Source organism: Puntigrus tetrazona, chromosome 23, assembly GCF_018831695.1.
Source record: "Puntigrus tetrazona isolate hp1 chromosome 23, ASM1883169v1, whole genome shotgun sequence".
NCBI classification, from domain to species: Eukaryota; Metazoa; Chordata; class Actinopteri; order Cypriniformes; family Cyprinidae; genus Puntigrus; species Puntigrus tetrazona.
The window spans coordinates 6,058,953-6,081,251 of record NC_056721.1 but is presented as its reverse complement, the minus strand read 5'-3'; the positions used below and the strand labels follow the sequence as shown (position 1 = coordinate 6,081,251).

Sequence of the window (22,299 nt, the reverse complement as noted above, 5' to 3'; positions counted from 1 at the left end):
AGACAGATCTCATTTCTAAAGCATAAAACATGCCATATTTTGGCTTTTATTATGGCATCAAGCAGAGTTATGGCATCAAGCAGAATTTAAAGGACAAAGAAATTCTCTGTGGGCTCATTTTCAGCTCAGATTGTTGGCTGTGAGCGCTCGGTCCGCAGCGTTACAGTGAGACATATATTGCATGTCATGTTCACAGCTTTGAAATGCATTTACAAGCTATAATGGATGAACTGCCAATCACACAAACAAAGCAAACATTTAAAGGGCAAATTGCATGAATGAATCCTGATAGTATAGACAAGTTTTTACAGAGGCGTGCGATAGTTATGCTGTCATTTTCTAGGTTTATGCTAGTGTCTTTTATTGATTTCTTGTGGATACACAATAGCTGGTTAGTGATGCTTTTTCTTGTTTTTGTGTGCACAGATTTGTCACATGTGGATGCCTGAGTACTATTTCATTTTAACAGTGGGTCAAAGTTTGGCCTGGTAAATTTGCTGCTAGGAAAAAGCATGATGTGACAACCTTATGTGGAAAAAAATTTATCCATTAACAGCTACTGAAAAATAGGCAATGATTCTAGCAAAGAAATAAATAAATGTAGCAGCATGTGATTTGCAATTGTCTAAGATGCATGAAGAAGGAGTTCTTTACATCTTTGAATGTGACAGATTTGTGTCCTGTCTAGAGACTTCACTCAGTTAGGTAGAGATGGGTGGTTATCGTGACACTTGTTGGATTGATATTAGTATTAATCTGTCCTACATTTCAGTCCCTGCTAATAGGTCTGCAGTCAGTGAGCACTTGATTTTTGTATGAACAATAAATTAAAAGTTTCTGTGCTGCGTAAAGCACCTGCTTACTGGATGACCATTGTGAGGTGAAGCCCCATTGAACATGGACATTTTCAGACCTTACCACTTGAACTTGGAAGTGCTTTAGGAAAATAAATAGTAATGTTACCATGTGGTGGCAAAACAAATCGAGAACATCCTTTCGGAATTATGCTTTCGGATAACACCTAATAAATTATCACATAAAATTAGAGAGCTTGCAAAACAGTGTTCAGTGGATTAACAAAGTATACCCAAACTGTTAGTGTTATTGTTGGGGAGGCAGAGTCCTAGAAGTGTCATGTGACGTTTACGGCTCATCCACGTCATTTAAAGGAATAGTTCACCTAAACAATGACAATTCTGTCATTAATGTATTAGTTCACACCAAAATTAAAGTTCTGTCATTTAATGACCCTCATGTTGTTCCAAACCCGTAAGACCTTAACATATTTTAATAAAATTTGAGAGATTTCTTTACTTAACCATTACGTTTTCCGCCATTTGTAGATTCATGAGAGTACACAAACATTCTCAAAGACTGACACAAAAGAGAAGAAATTATTGAATAAAGTCTTTTTTTTGGTTTCTTTACCGACAAAAATATTTTTGTAGCCTCATAAAATTACTGTTGAAAACAGTTGTGCTTCAGTTGTGAGTCAGACAAAAATATTTTAATTTGTGTTCTGAAGAAGAACCAAATGTTTTACGGGATTGTAACGGCATGAGGGTGAGTAATTTTTAGAGGCACTTTCTGCAAATTAAATTGTTGAACCAGTAGGTGGTGACAAGTGACAAGTGTTTTTATGAATGAGTCTTTGAATCATCCACTTAAACGTTTATTTAAAATAGTATAACTATCCAAAATTTTCCCATACAGCCTCGTCGTCACCTTTACTGTCCTCTACATGTCTCTACTAATATGAGGATTACTGAATGAGCATAAAACCTGTGAGAAAATTCGCACACTGAGAGACTACTAGAAGTGCTCCAGATACTATCTTCTGGCAAGACGTGGTAGTTCATGAGTTTCTTGCACATTCTGTTTCGCTACATTATGGTAAACAAACTTGACTTGCTGTCTTAGAAGGAGGCTCAAACCCAAGGTTCAGATCAAACTCACAGTTAGCACCTTCAGTTGTATGGTGTGAAGCAGAAATGAAGGAAATAGAGGAGGAGAAGAGGAGGCGGAGGGATGCCGGGAGATTAGTCACCAGGATGAAGCAATGACTGCTTATACAATCGTAGCCATGATTGACAGTGTTGAATGATTAGGCTTTTCCCGAATCTATGTTTGGTGCTTGATTTCGTGTGCCTTGACAAAAATGAAACATTGCATGTATTCTCAAGTGGCTTGATTGGTTGTACATATGTTATTGAAGTGCATAAATGGGTTCACTACAAATAATGATGACTATATTGGACACCACTGCAAATGGCTATCCCATTCAATTCTGCACTATAAGGGTATAGTGTACGATTTATTCAATAACGGAAAAAAAGTATGAGGGAATCATTGAATCACTTACTCAAACACTTGTTTAAAGACGCTCATTCATTCAGGAAGTAAACATCGTTTGCAGCTGATTGATTCGAAGCTGACTTCATTTGGAAATATGTATGTTGGCAGAACAAAGAACACAATGTAACTAGAAATACTGTCCCTCAAATGTGTTTGCCTTTTATTAATTTACACATTAACTGGTTGCTGAACTGATGCATGCACGCAATATCTCTATTGGAATTGTTCCCTGTATCTCTCAGAGCATCTGCATTCACGACCACATGCTTTTGGAAGTTTTGCTGTGAGAACAATATGAAACAAAACAACCAGTGATATCATCGTTGATACTTGATATAGAGTGCTGCAGGAATGACGCATTTTGCAGGCAAAAATCATAATAATAGCAGCATTTAGCATATTTGGTTCCATCATCCCGAAGTCGGTGTTTTGTTTTGTTTTTTGAATGGGCTTTTGGTTAAATGCCTGAAATTAGGTCTTTTATCACAGCACATTCTGCATGAAATATTTTTTTTACTGAGTAAAAGCTAAATGGGACTAGAGAGGTCGTCGAAGACATTAAACATCTTCAAAAACACTCAACAAACCTGTGTTCATTTGTGAAGGTTATCGTTATAAACAAAACAGCGCTTATTGTCTGCAGTAATCCTAAAAGGTAAAAAAAAATCCTGTTGTGTGTTTGTAGAGGGGAACCAGTGTGATTTGAGGTTGGTCCTCCAAAAATGCTGTACATCCTCACTGCAGTACTCTATTGACTTCTCGTTTGCAGAGCTGTTCAATATCACTCTTGCAGTTTTGCTGTTGTACTGACAGAATCTGATTTATAAACTCATTTTAGTTTCATCTTCGAAGAATACATTGTACAGAAAATAGGGAAAACTAGTAAACGGATACAGTGAGGGCTTGAGTAATCTTGTGATAGTCCAGATGTGTGAGAGCTAGTTGCCTGAAGTCTCCCCTCCAGACGATATAGCTGTGAAGGCCAGAGAATGGCATAAGAAGATTTGTACCTTGGGCCAAGTTGTTAACCCTCCTAAAGCCCTGTGTGATGTTGGGAGAAATGGTTTATTTAAGTAAAGGCTCTAATTATAGCCTTGAGTATTAACAGTGTAGATACACCACACAGTCAGCCAGCTTTATTTATTTTTTATGATCAAAGATTAGAAATATTTTTCACAGCACCTGCAGTAAAGTATTTCTAAGACTTTCAAGGTCTGTTTGACAGGTATTGATCTAAACACCAGAACTTTTTTGTTGTTTTTCGTAATGTTCACGTTACAGAAATAGTTCACACAAAAATGAGAATTTGTGGGAGATTTACTCACACTCAGGCCACCCAAAATAGAGGTTTTTTTTTTCTTTTACATATTAAGAAATTTAACATCACTAACATCACATCACCAATGGATCCTCTACAGTGAATGGGTGCCATCAGAATGAGAGTCTAAACAGTTTATAAAAACATTATAATCTACAAGTAACCCAATCCACTCCACTCCATATGTAGGCAAAATCTGTATCTATTTGTTAAACGTACGTTATTAATAAAATATTTTTAACCATTGCTTCCTCTGTCCATATCCATATTGCTTCTCAAGTGAAAATGGTTGCCTCATCTGAATATGTAGAGAAATGCACAAAACAAGAAAAAACAAGTCTAAAATAAAAACATGTCAGTGAATTTTAAAGGAGAACAAGAGATGGACTTTTTCACTTGAGGAAGCCTTATTATGGATTATGGACTCATATTTTGATTCCACATTATAGTTAAACATCTTAATGATCGATTTGTTTCTTATGAACATGCAGCTTTTGCCTTTACAAGATGCTGTTTGGGTTCTCATTCTGATGGCACCCATTAACAAAGTGATTGAAGGATACATTTCCCCAAATCTGTTTTCACGCGAAAACAACTTCATTTACATGACACACAACTAGAAAATGTTGCTGAACATGACTGCTTTATTCCGGCTAACTCTTTCTAACTCTTCTCATCTTGCCTTTTGATTTCAGGGCACAGAGGATCAAGTCTGGACAAAGACGGCATTCTATTTACCCTCAATTGAATGTGAGCTCTCGCTGACCTCCAATATTTAAAATGGGGTTGTCATGGAAACTGCTGGTGCTGCAATTATTCATGGGATGCCTTTCAGGTAGGCATCCTAATAACCTCCTCTATAGACTTTCCTGTCTGTTTCTATGGCATACATTTGTCCTTGTCATTTACTATTAAGGGCAGACCTCCCGTTCAGGGATGACTCCTATCTTCTGGAACCAATTAAAGGTTTCACTTTGTTTGTGAATGCTAAAGCCATCCAACTCCCAGCAATGACATAATATGTGTGTAGTCAGGCCATGGGGTAGTTCATGCTTAATGATGTATATGACATAAATATAAAGTGGTGAAGATGACATGGTTATTCATTGAAAGTGGCGTTGTTTTCTTTGTAGCGCAGGCCATTGTTTCAACAAGAAAAAGACTGGATAACAGTTGCTTTTGCATTTATGGCAGTGCTAAAGTATTGAAACCTATTCTCCTTGGCAATACATTATTTCTATCTGGAATTATGGGATTTGATTCTTGGGCTTTGTACTCACCTATCTTTTGCAGAATGTACATTTGACATATTTTCATTGTCACTAAACTATGCCTTCTATTCTCTGAACATTATACCATGGCGGCAGACGTCTTGATTTAAAGACCACCTTGCATTGTGTCAAAGTTGGAGAAAAGATGTGATAATATGTAATTTAACCAGCCTTCTGAGAGACATGAAAAGGTTAATGTGCAAATGAATCTACCAGCCATTATTTTATTGGAGAGCACAATTTATGTTCTCATTTAGCCAAGTGGAAGCACAAAAGCCCCTTTATTGATCTCTTTTTGATGAAGCAGTTACATTGTCTTTCAGTCACAGGGAGGGTCAGACTTAATCCTCAAGCTTTTAAGTCTTTGATTTAAAAAGGGCTGTTTGCTCTTTTACATGATCTTCACTCCTGCTGTGTGTGATTTTCAAAAAACACTCTTCTCTCTGCTACCTGGTTGTGTTCTGTTGCAGAATCTTTTAAGAAAGAGGTTCAGCTCAGTGAAAACATTAGGCATGTTGACCCAAAAGCAGGGCACGTGGTCACACTTTTATATTAGGGTTAAGACGTCATAATGGGAACCTGGGTTATTGGCTTTTTTGCTAAATGAAAAACAATCAGGTATGCACAAATTTATTATAAAACAAATACATAAAATAAAACAAAACAAATATTTTCTTATTAATTTATTGCACATAACATCTAGTACTATAAATGTGCGTTTTATAGTTGACTTTTGAATTTATGCAAAGTGGGCTTTTACTTACTTGCACATCAGCTGTAGCATAATTAAAAACATTAGAGCTTTGAAATAGATTTGAAAAAACATAGCCATCGCTAGAGAAAACATGTATTTATGTAATTGGATGTTTGATTGAAAACCTTTTTGTTACTGAGCTACAGCTCATGTGACAACTCGCCTCGGTCTTCTTTATTTTAGTAATAAGTGGCATCCCCATAGCTGAAGCCAAGGAAATATGCATCTCAACGCATAGAAACAATACATTAAAGCTTGACTATGAATATGCATATAAATAGGATGGCAAATAAAAACAAAAACATGTGGTAGTGATTTGGATAAATGGACTTTGGTGTATATATAACATGCACGTGTTTGGAGTGCAATATGCTGTTGATATGATACATTCATATGATACTGAATTTGTTGGCGAACATATGATACGTTAGTTTTCGAAAATGCTGTATGTGATCTACCTCACAACCCTAATCCTATTCATTGCGTACCATATACATGTCAAGGTACAATTTTGTATCAATACCACGAGTTTTAATTTTTATTTGCCATACTATTCATGTACACTTTCATAAGATCGGGTTAAAGATACATATGAATCAGATACCAGTATGATGCAATACAATTCACCCCTATTACGATCCGATTTCGATATGATTCAATGCAATCCGATGCAATGGAAAAAATATGATTCTATTCAATAGGAAATAGTTGCCTTGATTTTTTTGGTTTGCACTTCAATAAAAGTGACTTCAATGACTTCCAGTAGTGTTGTGATGCATTACATTCATGTAGCAGTCCTTCACATTAAATGTCATTTTTTATTTTAAAGGTCTATTCAGAGAGACTGAAATCATCAACACACTACCAGTGGTGTTTATGATTTCAAAATAACCCTTAATGAGTAATAATTGAAACTTCTAAATCTTACAGCATTGTGAAATGGTAATGATATTCATCACTAATTACATTAACAGCAAACCCGCTTGAAATTATTATTGGATACCTGTGTGATTTAATTTCCAGCGCTCTATGCACTCTCGAAAGTAAATAAATAAAAAAATATTTAGATGCGAAAATAGACATGCTAAATGGCCACTAACACTAAATGGCCACTAACATGCATTCATTTGCTTTGTCTCTTCAAAACCTGACTGAAAACCTGTGAACAATTACACCAGTTAAAGAGTTTGCTATAATCTTTTGAGCATATGGCGACAGGTAATTGTAACTGCAGTGGAACATAATGGACTCAAGGATATAATTGTGCTTGATTAAATGTTCTTTGATTGAGGAGTAGAGACACAAAACACAAACCTATCTGTACTCCTGATTAATGCATTTTAAATGCAAAACATGCATATGGTTTCTTTCTCAGCAACTTCCAAACCGAATTAGATGCTATATGATAATTGTAACGTTTTAGGAAGCTTATTCTTTTATAATTTTCATATGGGAGCAGATATGTTAAAGAAGAAGACACTGATGAATGGAAATATCAATTTTAACCTCTTAACACATGGGCACAATAGTTATGTTTCCATCAAAAGATTTGAATTAAACTTATGCGCAAAACTGAAATATCGCATTAAAATACATTCGAAATAGGCCTTATAGTGAATCAGTTCTTGGTAAACAGTGGCACTAAATATCAATAAGTATATAGGAGAAGGCACTTAATATAATAATTTCCATATATGATGTCCATCTAGTGTTTTTTATGCAATATTCCTAAATGCACATAAAAATAGGTGGATGGAAACATAGATAATGTGACATAAAACATATAGCTGTCACAAATTAAAATCATAGTGAGACCTGTAAAATATATATAAACAATGTATAGACAACATTGGACCATAAGAAAAAGTGTACTTGAAATGTAATGAAACTTAGAATGTAACACTTAATTGCAAGTTAATTCAGTTAATTTAAAAAGTAAAAAGTTATAAATACATAAATACATTGTTGTATAAAATCTAATTTGTACTGGTCAGCATTTATGATAAACTAAAATAATCTTCATATGTCATGCGTTTGGAATTATATTTGTGCGGTAAGTATACATTTGTAATGCTAAAGTTACAATTAAGTACATTTAAAATTAACTTTAAATGTAATGTCAAATAGCACACAATAATTTATTAATTATTATTTTTTAGTATTTGTGACTTTTTTTTAATACAGCATTGTCTTTCAGGGACAAACCCTTCAATACACTTTTAAATACACATAAATAAATACACGGCATAACTGATCCATTGTGATATAACTTTCTGCAAGTTTGTTCCAGTCAGCATCTGAATACGCTGCGCTTAATTCCTCAAATTCACGGTTCTCAGATCTTCAATGCCCGTTGTGTGTGTGTGTGTATTTGTTTGTGTGGGTGAGTGCAGGTGTGTATTTTAACTTACCAAGATTGGCTTTTTCATTTGATGAATAAAACCCTTGAATCAGAATCAAACGGATTGGAGGGCACACGAACGTCTAAACCCTTTCCCTCCCTCCCTCTCTCCCTCACCCTGTGCTCCTTGTCTGTGGCTGGATATTCATGCTGAGGTAAGCTGGCCGAATTCATCGGCTTGTCAGATGGTATTGAATTTGAGATTAGTTTTTATTTGGGCCTCCAAATTGCTCCTTGGCTTTTCCCTGCAGCTCCGGTGCTGCTCCGGGGGGCTGCGCTGCCATATAAATTCTCCCCTCAGGTAGAGAGAGAGAGAGAGAGAGAGAGAGAGAGAGAGAGAGAGAGAGAGAGAGAGAGAGAGAGAGAGATACCTGCTTTCTCCAACTTTCTTCATAATGACCTCCCTTTCCACCAAGGTGGGCTTTTGTGTTGTAAACCCCTTGTTAGTATTCTGTGCTGAACGGGGATAGATAATTTCTCAGCGACTGTGTCTCTTTGGACAGCTGCGGTCTGTTGACAGAAAGCACAGCACAGTAAAGCCTCAGCAGAATCCTCACGACGTAACGTCAAACCCGCAGGCGACAACGCGGTTTCAGATTACTCCCCATCAATATTTTAATAACATCTTGTAATATTTGCAGCATCACCAAAGCTTGTAATTACATGGTGTTTCCGAAATAGACAGTTCCGTCCTCTTGTCCTCTGGCAAATATGAACCTTAATTGCGGCATTAATTCCTCGCATGATAGAAATTCACTCTCGGCTGCATTTCGGGGGTTTGCATCAGCTCCGAGCTCAACCTGAAGTTTTGAAATATTTCTCACCCCTGTCTTTATTTGCTTATGCCTTATGTCTTTTGTTGCCAGATTTTGGGTATGGATATCTCATTTAGCTCTTCTGCGGAAAATTGCTCACGTAGATTTTAAACAGCTTGATCGGATACAGACAGATGCTTTAGTGCGGTGTCAATACTGACGCCCCCATTTGACGTGTTCCAGAGCCTCGATTATGAGAGCGTCTCTCTTTGTTTAGCACGAGTGAGTCACTTGATAATTAATGTGCATTTTAGCCTTTGATAACATCTCAGCGGACTGGCTTTCATGTCCGTGTGCATCACAAGATTGCATAAGACGTTTTTGGCGGATGCATGTGGAACACAATATATCTGGTAATCCCATGGGCGTCAGTGGGGTGGTGGGAGGTTATGACGTCTTAACATCAATTACGTATGAACGGTAAAATTAACATTAACATTAACATTATGCCTTAATTTTGATTGGCAAAAAAAAGTCAAATTGAGGAAAATCTTGGAAAAAATTTACATTTGAGGAAAATGTAAAAAAAAGGTTAAAAAACATTATATATGTTCTAAGAAGTTCTTAAAAAATGAGTCTAGTGGCAGTTCTTGCTGCTGACTCACTGATCACTGACAAAGTGTCTTTTTGTGCTGCTTGCAGATTACTGTAATAATAATACTATTTTCACTTGAAAATGAAAATGACCCCATGATTTAATCAACATCAAGCCATCCTAGGTGTATATGATCTTCTTTTTAGGTGAATGCGATCGTATTTAAGTAAAAAAAAATGGCCTTGCTTTTCTAAGCTTTATAATGGCAGTGAATGGTGGTCGAGATTTTTAACCTTAAAAATGTGCATCTAACCATCATAAAAGGGGGTTAATAAAGGCCTCGAAGCGATGTGTTTGTGTAAGAAAAATATCCATATTTAATATATGTTATAAATTTCAATGACGTAGGATGTAGTGTAAGTAAGTTTGTAAGCTTATTCATGCGCGTATGACTTTGTAAGAATATTGTATATCGGTATTTGTAGCAAGCCCTACAGACGTTATGTTTAGCCACACACTGTTTTGTAATAGCATCCCCACAGTCACCATAGTTTAGTATAAAAACAAAATCATAGGAAAGGTGTCAATGGGAAGAGGCTGTGCTTTAGCAAATATGGATCGGCTACATAATGGAAAGCACTGTGATAGCTAATAGGACATCTGAGTTAATATTATGGTTGTGAAGTATCACTTTATCATTTGCTCTCGCTCACGTCTTTTCATCTTCTCATGTTTCCTGTTGCATTTAAGAGTTAAAGCCCTTGTTGACAGTGCGATTGAAATTAGCCCTGGTGCAGAGTATTCCCCATTCAATAGATTTCAAACACCTCCGCTGAGAGCTCTTCTGTGCGCTATTATCACCCAGAATCACAATGAACTCCACCTCTTCTGCATTAGTGAGATGCTAATTGAACACTAGGTAGACCAATTTAGCGTTTCTGGCATGGAAAAAAAAGTTAGTTACGAATTTTCAAATGCATTAATTCAGTTTGCACCCCTCTGGAACTTGGTATCTGCACAAGGTAAATAAACAACCAGCAGCATGTGCTTAACATGAACTAATTTCTCAAGGGGATGGGTTCTTCTCAAAAGAGTCCCCTAAATGTAGGTTAAAAACAGTACTTGGTGAGCCACGAGTGCATGGCATGCTGCCCCAGACACACAGAGATTTCTGTACACCACAACTCATTAGAGGCAGCAATTAACTTTTTATCCAGTTAAAGAAGCTGAGTGTTTGTTAGACATAAATATTGTACATCAATGAGCTGTCACTAAAGTCCATAATCCATAAAAACAGTGAAAAGGTCCATCAAAATGTACCCACGTTATTTGTTTAAAACTATTGCTATCGTTTGAAGTTAAATATCTTTTTTGCATTACTACTACTACTACTACTACTACTACTACTACTACTACTACACTACTACTACTACTACTACTACTACGCTGGCAACAAAAACACACATAAGACCGACGAGATAGAGCAAACTGCACTGAAACCAACGGGAATTAAATACACAAAGTAAATGACAATTAACTCAAAACACCTGAACACAATAAGACAATTAACAGCGGACAGAAAGTAGGGCACAAAGAGCACATGGTACGCGAAAACAACAACAAAAGAGTCTGAATGTGTGACAGGTTGATACATTTTTAGCAAATACATAGTATTTAATACATAGAACCGATTAACAAATATATTATATTATTCATAAGCTTAGTACATTAGTATTAAAAAGTGTAATATTCAAATTTGCAACCAATTTTGTCTTTCCATATTGTTATGTACTTCAAACAGAAACAGAATATATAGGAAAATATAGGGCGCAGGGTTTTTTTTCTGCTGTGAAATAATTGGATGCAGTAAAGTTGGTGTTTCATTCGGAAACGAGGGGCGTGGTTAATGATGTCATGCTCATGCCCAAGCCATCGAACTGACATCATCAAAGAAGTCCATCATTTTAGAGGGGAGGAGCATTTTCAGATTTGGATTAAAGATTACGAAGGATTGACTTTCCACAAAAATAGCAATGTGCACTAACTAAATAAATATAGTACATTTTGATTTCACACAGACTTTAGGAACCGTTTAGTTTACTGATGTTTACACGGCAGAAAATCAAAACCACACTGGTTATTTTAATAGCATGAAAAACAAAATTATTTATTTTCTTTGCATAACATGTTTGCGAGGTCATGAAAGTCAAATGGCAGACACAGAAAGACACGCAGAGTAGTTTCAGTGCAATTTCATTTAAATACCCCCAAATATCACCGCTTTTAAAACAAAACATGCAGATGTTTTGGGGTGTTTTGAACACAATGCAGTAACATTAGGCTCTATGTTGTGTTAATCGGCACACAATGAGTTTTAGATTATGCAAATTGCATTCACTCTCGCATAAAAACTCTCAGTCCTGCTCATTGTTGGGTGCATGTCTCATTTTGCTGAAGGCCATTTGTGCTTAATAAGACAGGATAAGTGGTTTGCGCTAACCATCAACATGTAATTACGGAGAATAATAAACCACAAAATTTCTAGGCTTTTAAGTGTTTACACGATACACACAATTAAGCTACTTTCCTGCAAGTTAGTGTCTTTGGTATGAGGAAATCGCATTAGCGAGCTTAGTGGGTCACCATGTGTTTCTTGAAAATTGAATAAGCTTTCCTCTGACTAGATTTATGAATTGCAAACCTAGCATAACATGGTAGATAAGCTAAAGGAATTGACTCAAAGCAACATTTAAGCTCAAAACGTTTTGTATTTTAACATATGTGTGCTCTTTTGTGATATTAGCGTCTTGAACGTGTAGCGTAGCTATAAGATCCTGCAACAATAACCTCAAGTGCTTTTAAGTTTCTTTGGTCGCGCCAAATGTATGCTGCCCACATGACAGCTATTGAATGACAGCTAGGCTTTCATCCAGTGAACAGATGGATACCTTTCACAACGGCTTGGCTCTAAAAAGCGTGCTAAGCTAAACTTAGCTTTGACTAACAGTGTATTTCTGTTCTTTTCCTCCTCACCTTTAGAAGGCAGCGGTCCTCTGAGGCCAGTATTCACCAAACAGCCGGGAAGTATTGTATTCCCTCTCCATCTTAATGAGCCCAGCCGGGAGGTCACCTTCAGCTGCGAAGCCCAGGGACATCCGCCCCCGTCCTACAGGTGAGATCCCAATGTACCATTGATTTTGGTATCAAAAAGCCAAGACGAGCTTTATTTGATCATTTTTTTGTCAGTGGCAAAGACAAATAGACAATCCATATTACCTGATTAACCTGTTCAATCTAAGCTCGAGCTGGAGCGTAAGGACCTTGGAAGTTTTACTTAGCTCTCAGCCCATGTTGGGTATTTCTAACATGAAGGGAACTCTTTTTCAAGCCACCAAGGACACGTTAATTTATCAAAGTGTGAAGCTCTACATTGCCGCCATTACTGAGAGCCCTTTATATTGTTGCTACAGTCCTTGATTTGACTCATCTCGAGTTAAAACCAATCTGAACTAGTCTCAGCTGGTTTGGCCTTTCTGTTTTATTTATTTATTTCTCTGGGAGACCCATGCTGAGTCTAATTGGATTTAATTTCTCTTTGAAAAGCTATTTTCTTTAGCTACTTCTCTTCCGTGGCTGCAGTCTTTCTCCCTCTTGTTCTTGATTTCTGATCCATGTGACTTTTAATAGAATTTCATTTTATTTTAACTGCATGAAACATGTATCAAGCAACATTTTCAACATTTTCTCAAGTCTCCTCAATCACCATAACTGTAACATATATTTTTGTATTAAAGAGTATTGAATGTATAATCCTTGATAGACTTCTGAAAAATCTCTATATATCACTATTTCCTGTTTTGAATATTAATAATAAGACGACATATTTCTTGAGCGTATTTTACAAACCAAAACATTTTCAAAAGAATTAACTGGCTTAAGCATTGGTTTAAATATCTACTTATTATGGTATTTTTATGCTTTAGTACAGTCAAAACTTACCTTTACCTTTAAAATGCCTATTTTTTCCACCATTAGTTTAAAACATCTGTCTACAATGAATAAAAAATGAAAGTGCACAAGTTAAAACGCTAGACGCTTTCAAGCAGTCTGCCCTTGAATTTTATAATTCTGTTTATAATTTTGACACATTTGTAAAACTGTTTTTTTTTTTTTTTTCAGCATTTAAATGGACGTGAAAAGAGTGGAATGTTTCTAGCTGCACTGTTTGCCCTCCTCAAGAGACTCAAAAACATACTTAATGTATTCAGAAATATATACTGTATGTCTACAGCATATAGTCCCTGAAAGAATTCTCTTCCAATGAACCAGTCTATTTATTTATATTTTTTTTTTCTTAAAGAGCGTCACTGAATTTGAGTGACAGGGAGAGCAAACAGCGGGCTGTTCATGCAAATATATCTCTCCCAAGTCCCCTGCATTAACTTGTGCAGCACGGTACAGATTTCTATCAATATGGAAAGGTCATAGACGTGGCCTTTAGTGTGTGTGTGTGTGTGTGTGTGTGTGTGTGTGTGTGTGTGTCAAGAAAACATGACATCATGGTATCTTCAGTTTTTTGTGCATTGTATTGATTACCATTGTGCATATAATCAGACAGGTAATTGATGTGGATCATGTCTTTGTCCACATTATAACCAGATGGCCATTATAGTGCCCTTCTCTGTTTTCTCCAATCCGTCAATTAAAATGAGCTTTATTTGCCGTGGGATTCACAAAGCAGACTCATTTGTTCTCATTGGCATGCCACATTGACAAAGAGGTCTGTTTTTTTTAGCGATTAGGATTTAATAATGAGGTAAGGCAGTGATTACGTTACCTGGCTGTATTGATTAATTGTATGATGACGTAAGGCAGAGGCTGAACTTATGGGCATCTCTGGGGTTTTGTGGTTTCAGATGTCTTGGGGTCACTGGTCCAGGCCATCGATCTGTTGTAAAAGTCCTGTCTTCTGAACAGCGTTTGCTGTTGCTAGGGTTTTTGTCTTGTGGCACTGTGCATCCATGCTCAGCACGCTGGTATTATTTTGAAATAGATCATAGCAGAATATTTATTGAATTCATTTATTTTGTATCATTTAGTCATTTTTTTGAGTGTGGTTAATGTTAATTATTAAAAATAATAAAGGATAACAAAATCTATTAATTTTATGTAATGCTAAAATTTTGGGAATAGTGTTGCAAAAATTTTTTTTATTTGGGGTAGAGTGTTATTTTGTAAATTATTTATATACTATTATAACATTTATTACAATTTTTATGAACTTTTAGTTTCCTATTTTCAAGTTTTAGTACTTTTTATGTGATTTTGTGATTTTTACTATTTTTTCATTTATATATTTATTTTTATTTATTTAATTTTAGTAGTTTTGTACTTCAAACTTTACAATTATTTCCAAAGTTTTTTTTTCGTCTAATTTTGTTTTAGCTTTATTTCAGTTAAGCTTTATTAATTAGCTTTTTTTCAATTCGAATTAAAATGTAGCTTTGGTTTAACAGCACTGAGATTAACAGTCAACATTTCGTTTCACTATTTTTAAAGATTCAGATCTTATTTTGTATTCTATATGCACTCACATATACAATATATATTACAAATAACAAAAAAAAATGAAAAGAAAAAAAAAAAAAAAAACTATGACTTTTAAAAAACTAACTTTTAGTACTCCAAACTCTCAGTTCACTCTCTGCTAACTTCCCCCTGTGTTTTATAGGTGGAAAATGAACGACAGCTTCATTTCCCCTCAGCCTGGCTCTCGATACAGCATCTCAGGAGGAAACCTTCGAATCAGCCAGCTCAATAAGGAAGAGGATGCTGGTATTTACCAGTGTCTGGCCTCCAACTCATTCGGGACCATTCTCAGCAGAGAAGCTAGTCTTCACATTGCTTGTGAGTCTGTTTAAGCAATTTCTAGTCTCAAGCACTTAAAAGTACGAGGGTCTATAGATTCAAACTTCAGACCAGTGATGCTTGGTTAGTTGTTTCCACATCATTTGAGATGGTTTTAGTGGAGTTTCATTACACCTTTTTGAACTTGCATTTTAAAATGGGTACTGTATACAGTAAGTACTGCTGGACTCTGAATTAATATTGCGAACAGTAATGCGGAGAGCAGATGATCCATATCGCATAAAAATGACTCCTTAATGATGACTCAAATTAACCATAAACTCAGGGTTTGCGTTTCGAGAATTACAAAGCATTTGCTCTGAATTTTATGGTAAAAAGCTCACGGCATGAGGAATCTCATTTTCCAACTTTCTATTTCAGAACATTTTGTGATCAGATAAATCAGGTAACACTTTACATCAAGATTCCCTTTATAAAGGGTTTATAAATGACTAATAACCTGTGTACAAATGCATTACAAATAATTGATAAGACATTATAAATGCATGCATAAAAGGTTGTTTTTTGATGCAATACCTGCCAAATAGTAAGCCATTTTAACTCGCATGTAATAAATGCTTAATAAATTAACTCGACCAAACATGGAACATTACTGTACATAACTGTACACAAAAAGGGCCGTATACAAATAAACTCACATTATAACTAAGCTTCAAATATATGCAAGAAAAAGATTTCATAAATGCAAGATCAATAAAGGCTAACTATCTTTATTTTATCTAATTTATGAGAAATGGCTAAAAGCACCGTTACAGAACATTACTATATTAATAAGAAATCAGTAATTACTGTTAAATCAGATAGAATAAAAATATGTATGTTTTTGATGCTAGATATACGAGTTGGTCATTCTTTCACGTTACATTTATAGCTTATTAATAAATGCTTCACAGGTGATCCGTTTACATTAATTTACATTTTCAGAAGTTTTTAATATTTATAAACCATTAACAAATAGTTAAATTACATTAAGGTTCACTGTAGTATTTTAATATTAAAGTCATGCTTGTGACCAAAAAATCACAACCCCCAAAATAAAAAAAAATCAAGAAGATAATTTCATCTTGACAAACAAAATACATCAATATCATTGCTGTGGATAGGCATCATGAACTTCTGCTGAGAATCATGGGTAAAATACAGTGAAGATTCTGATAAGAAACACTGTAAGAAAAGAGATATAAATGAGAAAACTATAAATACAACACTCTTCAGTCTTGCTGTAATCATACATTTTTACTGTATCGTGAGATAAATTAGGAATCTGGTTTTAAGTGAAAGAAGTGTTAATAAATATATTTGTTCAGCATTTATTATATGTGTTAAAAAGTCTATTTGGCAGGTATTGCATTAAAATTACACTTTTATGCATGCATTTATAACGGATTATCAATGATTTGTAATGCATTTGTAAATGAGTTATTAGTCATTTATAAACACATTTATAAACCTTTTATAAAGAGAACCTTAATGTTAATGTTAAGTCTTACCATTTAGAAGTAGTAAGTTACAAAATATGTTACCATAGATAAGAAATGAAGCTATGGTGAGCATAAGAGACTTCATCTTTAGAACCCCATAGTTTTGAATAGCAATACAGTTCCAGATTAAACTCTAAATAAAAATGGTAGAAGAATTTTAAGCATCCAGGCGTTCTGGTTATGTGTGAATCATTATGATCTACGTCATATATCTTAGCAGGGTTGCTGAAACCGCTATATTATGGGCCTCATTTACCTGTTTGATGTCTGCTGGATCTCTAGTGGCAAGGGGATCTTGGGGCTTATTTATTTGATAGCTAGCTGGTTCACCTGCAGAAATGATGTCCTGTGATGGATGTGAGTCTGACTTCAGGAAACTGTTTCCTGCTGTCAGGCCCAGTGTGATCTTCACAATAGCTCTGGCTTCTGTGGTGTGAAGGTGGAACGCATGCAGGTCCTTAAGCTTTATGTGTTATCAATGTTTTCTCTAATTTACCTGGACCTAACCTGCTGTGGCTTCCAAATTGATCGCTCCCCTATTGTCCAGCGCCTGTAATGCATCAGGGGAGTCTTCTCTAGGTGTCTCACTCTTAGTATAACATATGGTGTCAATTTAAGAGACTGAGTTTCCGAGCTATATTGAAGCTAGAAAAAAATCACTTGAAACCTTTTCTTACAGCTGCTGGAATAATTAGAATAGAATCTTAATCAGTGCATGACGGTAATGAAACACATGTAAGTAACTAAAAATTGATTACATTCCAGTTTAAATTCTGCATCTGATTACGGATATGTGGGATTACACTGTACTTAAAAAAGATTTGTATTTCAAAGAGAATGGGTCCTAAGGAACATTAAATTCATTTTTGAGGTTAAATTAACAATATTAGATGAAATTTGAATGTTATGACAATTATAGATTGGAGCATGCAGAAACTGAAATCTACAAATAACACAGCGACACGTAATTATAGGACAAAAACTGTAATTAATATGAAAAAGATACCTTTTTATACCACTCTCAGAAATGAAGGTATGAATGCTGTGACTGGGGTGCTACCTTTTCAAAAGGTACACTTTTGTACCTATTAGGTTCAAATATGTACACTCTACATAATAATTTGTACCTTTAAGGTATCAAAGTAAACCCTACAGACACGTTCCTTTTGAAAAGGTACTGCCCCAGTGACAGCTTTCGTACCTTTATTTCTGAGAGTGTAACTAGTCCCGACATGCAAAATGTCTCATTTACAAACTTTTTTCTTGTATTTCCTCGCCATCACAGCTGGAACAACAACATACAAACTATATAACAGGGATAATCACAAGTGTTTATGTGCTTTATTTAAAGTTAAATGTGTCTAATGTACGTTTAAATATCATAATGCGTGGCCATGCTGAAACAGATGGTTTACCTCAGATAAATAAATTAAAGCAAAGATGTCCATTAAAAATTTAAACTCGTTGCGAGCCAGCGTGTGCATTCCATAACAGATTTTTCAATTAAAGATTTGAAAACATTTCACCACAAACTGTACAGTAAAATAACATATAATTTTATTGTGGTTACCGCCGCACTGTACAGTAAAATTACATATAATTTTTATTGTAGGTTTTTTTTTTTACAAGCTTTTTCTGTAAACATTACAAATTTTATTTACAGTGAATTTAATGGTCATTGCATATGACAGGCATTTAAATTATTTATATTCACAATTTAAATAGAAATAAGTAAAATGAAAAGACATTTGACTGTTCACAAAATTCTAGACCCAAAACTAACTGAAGCGTGTTTGCACACGAGAGTGAATGTTCTTTTCATTTTGTGTATAACAGACAGCCCTTTTCATGAATAAAATGTACCCAGCACATCCCAAAATGCCTTTAAAATACTACCAAACACACAATATCTGAATGAGATATATTTTGTTCACAAAAAGGTAATACACTTTGTGTTTGTAATTTCTTCTCTTCATGATAGTAGTAGCAGACACTTTCTCAAATACCTTTTTACCGGGGCCGTTGCCAAGGGTTAAATTGGGCCAGAATTGCATTCTGCTGCCTTCAAAAGAAGGAAAAATACTGGGCAGCTGGGAGATGTGTGTGCAGTGCACATCCAAAATCTCAGCTCAAACTCAAGTAACAATATATATACACAACAGATACCGGATAGATGGTTTAAGTATAAAAGTTAATCTAAAGTGATTTCAAAAAGGAAGCGCTACATTTATTGTAATTGATGCGTATATATTTTTAATATGTGCAACACTGGGTACTTTTGGTTTCCTTTTGCTGGACTGCTTTGCATATTCTCCAAATTCAGTGTCCATTCTACTCCAGAATGTTCTGCTAGCCATTAATGCTAGCTTGATTAGACATTTTAAGCACTCTTAGACACTTGGTGCAGCGTAGCTATTTATTCTTCTTTCGTCTAATCGTGTTGATCTTTTGTGTTTTCTGCTTCATTTGGTTTGACATCTGTATCTAATCTGTATCTATGGTTGCTAGCAAGCTTTGGTTGTTAAAATGCTTCACAAGCCAATGATTCCCTGCTGAATGTGCTTAATAATTTGAGACACATGTGTGCATATCTGCATATCTTATTATGGTACACTACTAGTCTAATAATTCATTTTGTCATGATGATTCATGCACAACCTGAGAACGTATTGAGGAAAAACTTGGGGCAAGAGAGGGAGATTTAATGGTACACTAGAAAATGCTTTTGCATCATTAGGAGCTTATGGTGAAAATGGCAAGGCCACTACATTTGAGCCACAGTCACCCATGCTTTCTACATTAAAACTGCTCTGCGTGTTAAAGGTAGATGTTTACTTGAGGAGAAGACCATTTTTTAAATCTAACACCAAACCATTAAAGTGCTAAATCACTTTAATGCAGTGCATTTACATTTCTACCCTGGAGAGAATCTCCTGTGTGGTTCACTATAGCTCATGGACTCAACCCTATATATTTTTGGTGTCTGGAGACAGCAGAGGACAATCTGTGAAGGTCTAAAGCTTCTTCAGGGTGCAGATATAAATTCCAGTTGTTTCAAAATATTGTTTGCAAGCCTAACCTTCAGTATGACTCCATGAGCTACATTTATATTACGTACACCAAAATAAATTCAGTGTAGGATTTGAAATAATTTTCACTAAGAAATTGCCAGTAAATTTCACAGTGTTTTAACGAGGAGCACCAAAAACAATCGTACCATCAAAAAAATATCGCTTGAACAAAGAAACTAATGGAAGTCACGAGTAACTCGTTGAATTAAACCTGAAATTTGAAAGTAGAAGGATTTTTGTTTCTGTAAAGCTTTCATAATCGTCGTTTTATTTACAACTTTGAAAACCCTCTTTTTGCATTTTTTATAATCTGCATACTTTTCACTCACTGGACCCTTAAAGACGTCTTTGAAACATCGCCAGTGAATGTTTTAGAGTTCCTGATAAATCACATTATCTATTTTGAAACCGATTTAGTCATAGTCTATTTATAGTAAAGATTTGGCGCTTTTTTTTTTGAGAAGTGCATTGAATGAGAGTCCTGAATAATAATCAAAAGAAAAACTTCTCCTGCTGCATATTTTTCAATGCGCCTAAGGCAGTGCTGGTTTAATCTGAAGATTATGGCTCTTATAAATGACTATGAATGTATAAACCAAAAAACGGCCTCCAGTGTCCAAGAACAATGTTACCAAATTTGCTTATTTTATTGCGGTATAAGTAGAATTAGTTTTTCTTGCAAGTTAACTTCTCAGATCATATCGTGGTGCTTAAAAGGAGATATAACCTCAAAGTTAACAAACTGCACTTGTGGCTGCTCGCGTGCACATTTATGAGATGATTTTTCATGCATCTCTTCAGTAGCACTGGCCTGCGTCTGCGTTCTATTGATTTAACGCTTTTCCAGCGGCATGCGAAGACAATTTGAAGATTTAATATACTTAAATATGCTTTTAATTTTTGTTCATTTGTTTTGTATCAAACATGATTTGAATGTTGAAGTAATGTGCTGTTACACTTAACCTCTTTGTTTTCTCAAAATCACTGTTGTCGTATTATCATGGAAATGCTAGAAAAAACATTTTCCTTCACCCTGTCTTTTACAGGTCACAAATTCATTACTTTCAGTACAATACAGTATTCAATCTCTGCAGCTTCACAAGGGCTTACGGTGTTTACTTTGCCGAGAGCAATGAATAGAAAACAACGTATCTTTGATAACCGAGAAGCCAATTAGAGGCAGTGGAGTGTGTCTTTCTCTTGATGAATGCTTTATATGTACAGTATCTGAAGAGCAGATGATTTTATTGCATATGTATAGCAGGGAGTTGTCGGCTTATTTATTTTGGCCTCATAGAAATGTCTTGTAAGGACTCTTTAATGAGATATTATGCGAACTGAAAAATGTGTCTACTGAACACTCTGGAGGAAAACTTTTCCTGATGTGGGTAGTTCAGTGGAAGTTGCGTGCGGAGCACAAAGAGCACCCTTCTCTTACAGAGACACGCTTTAAAGCCTGATCAAACCGCTGCTTTGTGGATGGTGTCGAAATAGTTTGTGTCATGGAGGCGTGTAGGGATTGTGGTGTTGTGAGTGGATGCGTTGTTCATGCATATTCTGTTTGAATTTGCCGTTCTCTAGACACAACCCCCTCACTGAATTCAGTGCAGGTGAGGCAAACGCAACCTCCATTATTGTTCCCTACACAAGAAAAAAAAAACGTAAGGCACTCACGAATGAAAATATGCAGCTTAGTTTATTTCTTGGTTTATTTTTTACATTACGTTCATCCTCGTGGGTTTTTAAACCAACGAGAAAGAAGAGTGGAGATTAGCTATTTATCCTGAACTTTATAATTTTCACACATTGACAAAACATTCTTAGCCCGTATGAACACAACAACATAATTTAAAACTGGAAGGCGCTACATGATTTTTTTTGCAGCAACTTTTGTCGACACTATTTGCCAAAAGTAAAAAAAAAAAAAAATAAGCATATGGTTTAAGCTGGTTTTTCTCTGGTCGTGAGCTGGTTTAAACTAGCTCTCGTAAACAGCCAGCTCCTGCTCAGGACCAGCTTAGGACCAGCACATAGCCAGCTAAAACTAGCTCACGACCAGGATCAGTTTAAACCAAAAGCCATGCTTCAAATCCTATCCAGTATGCTGTATTTTTAAACAGGGTGGTGTTTGATGGTCACAGGCTCTGATTTTTAGCTTCAGATTATGATTCCATCAAGTCGTCTGAGATTAAACATGCTTGATATTTTTTTCAGCCAATTCTGGAATGCATTGTTTTTAATTGTCAATCAAGACGTGAGTTTCTGCATAAGTTTGTTATGATTGGAGTAACTTTAAAGTCCGGTACAATGGTCATTTTTCCTCTATGATTATTTACAGAAGAAAGTCAGTCATCTTTTCAGATTTTCAAA

The 22,299-nt window shown here is 35.5% G+C and overlaps 1 protein-coding gene across 1 annotated transcript in view; it reads left to right on the top strand.

Annotated features, from left to right (window-relative positions):
* Nucleotides 1-22,299, top strand: part of cntn3a.1 (contactin 3a, tandem duplicate 1) — a 55,396-nt gene that overhangs the window by 3,048 nt on the left and 30,049 nt on the right. The window contains exons 2-4 of the mRNA XM_043224063.1: nt 4,369-4,508; nt 12,489-12,621; nt 15,181-15,356. Coding sequence (XP_043079998.1) covers nt 4,454-4,508; nt 12,489-12,621; nt 15,181-15,356 — 364 coding nt within the window. The 5' untranslated portion in view covers nt 4,369-4,453. The remainder of the gene's footprint in view (nt 1-4,368; nt 4,509-12,488; nt 12,622-15,180; nt 15,357-22,299) is intronic.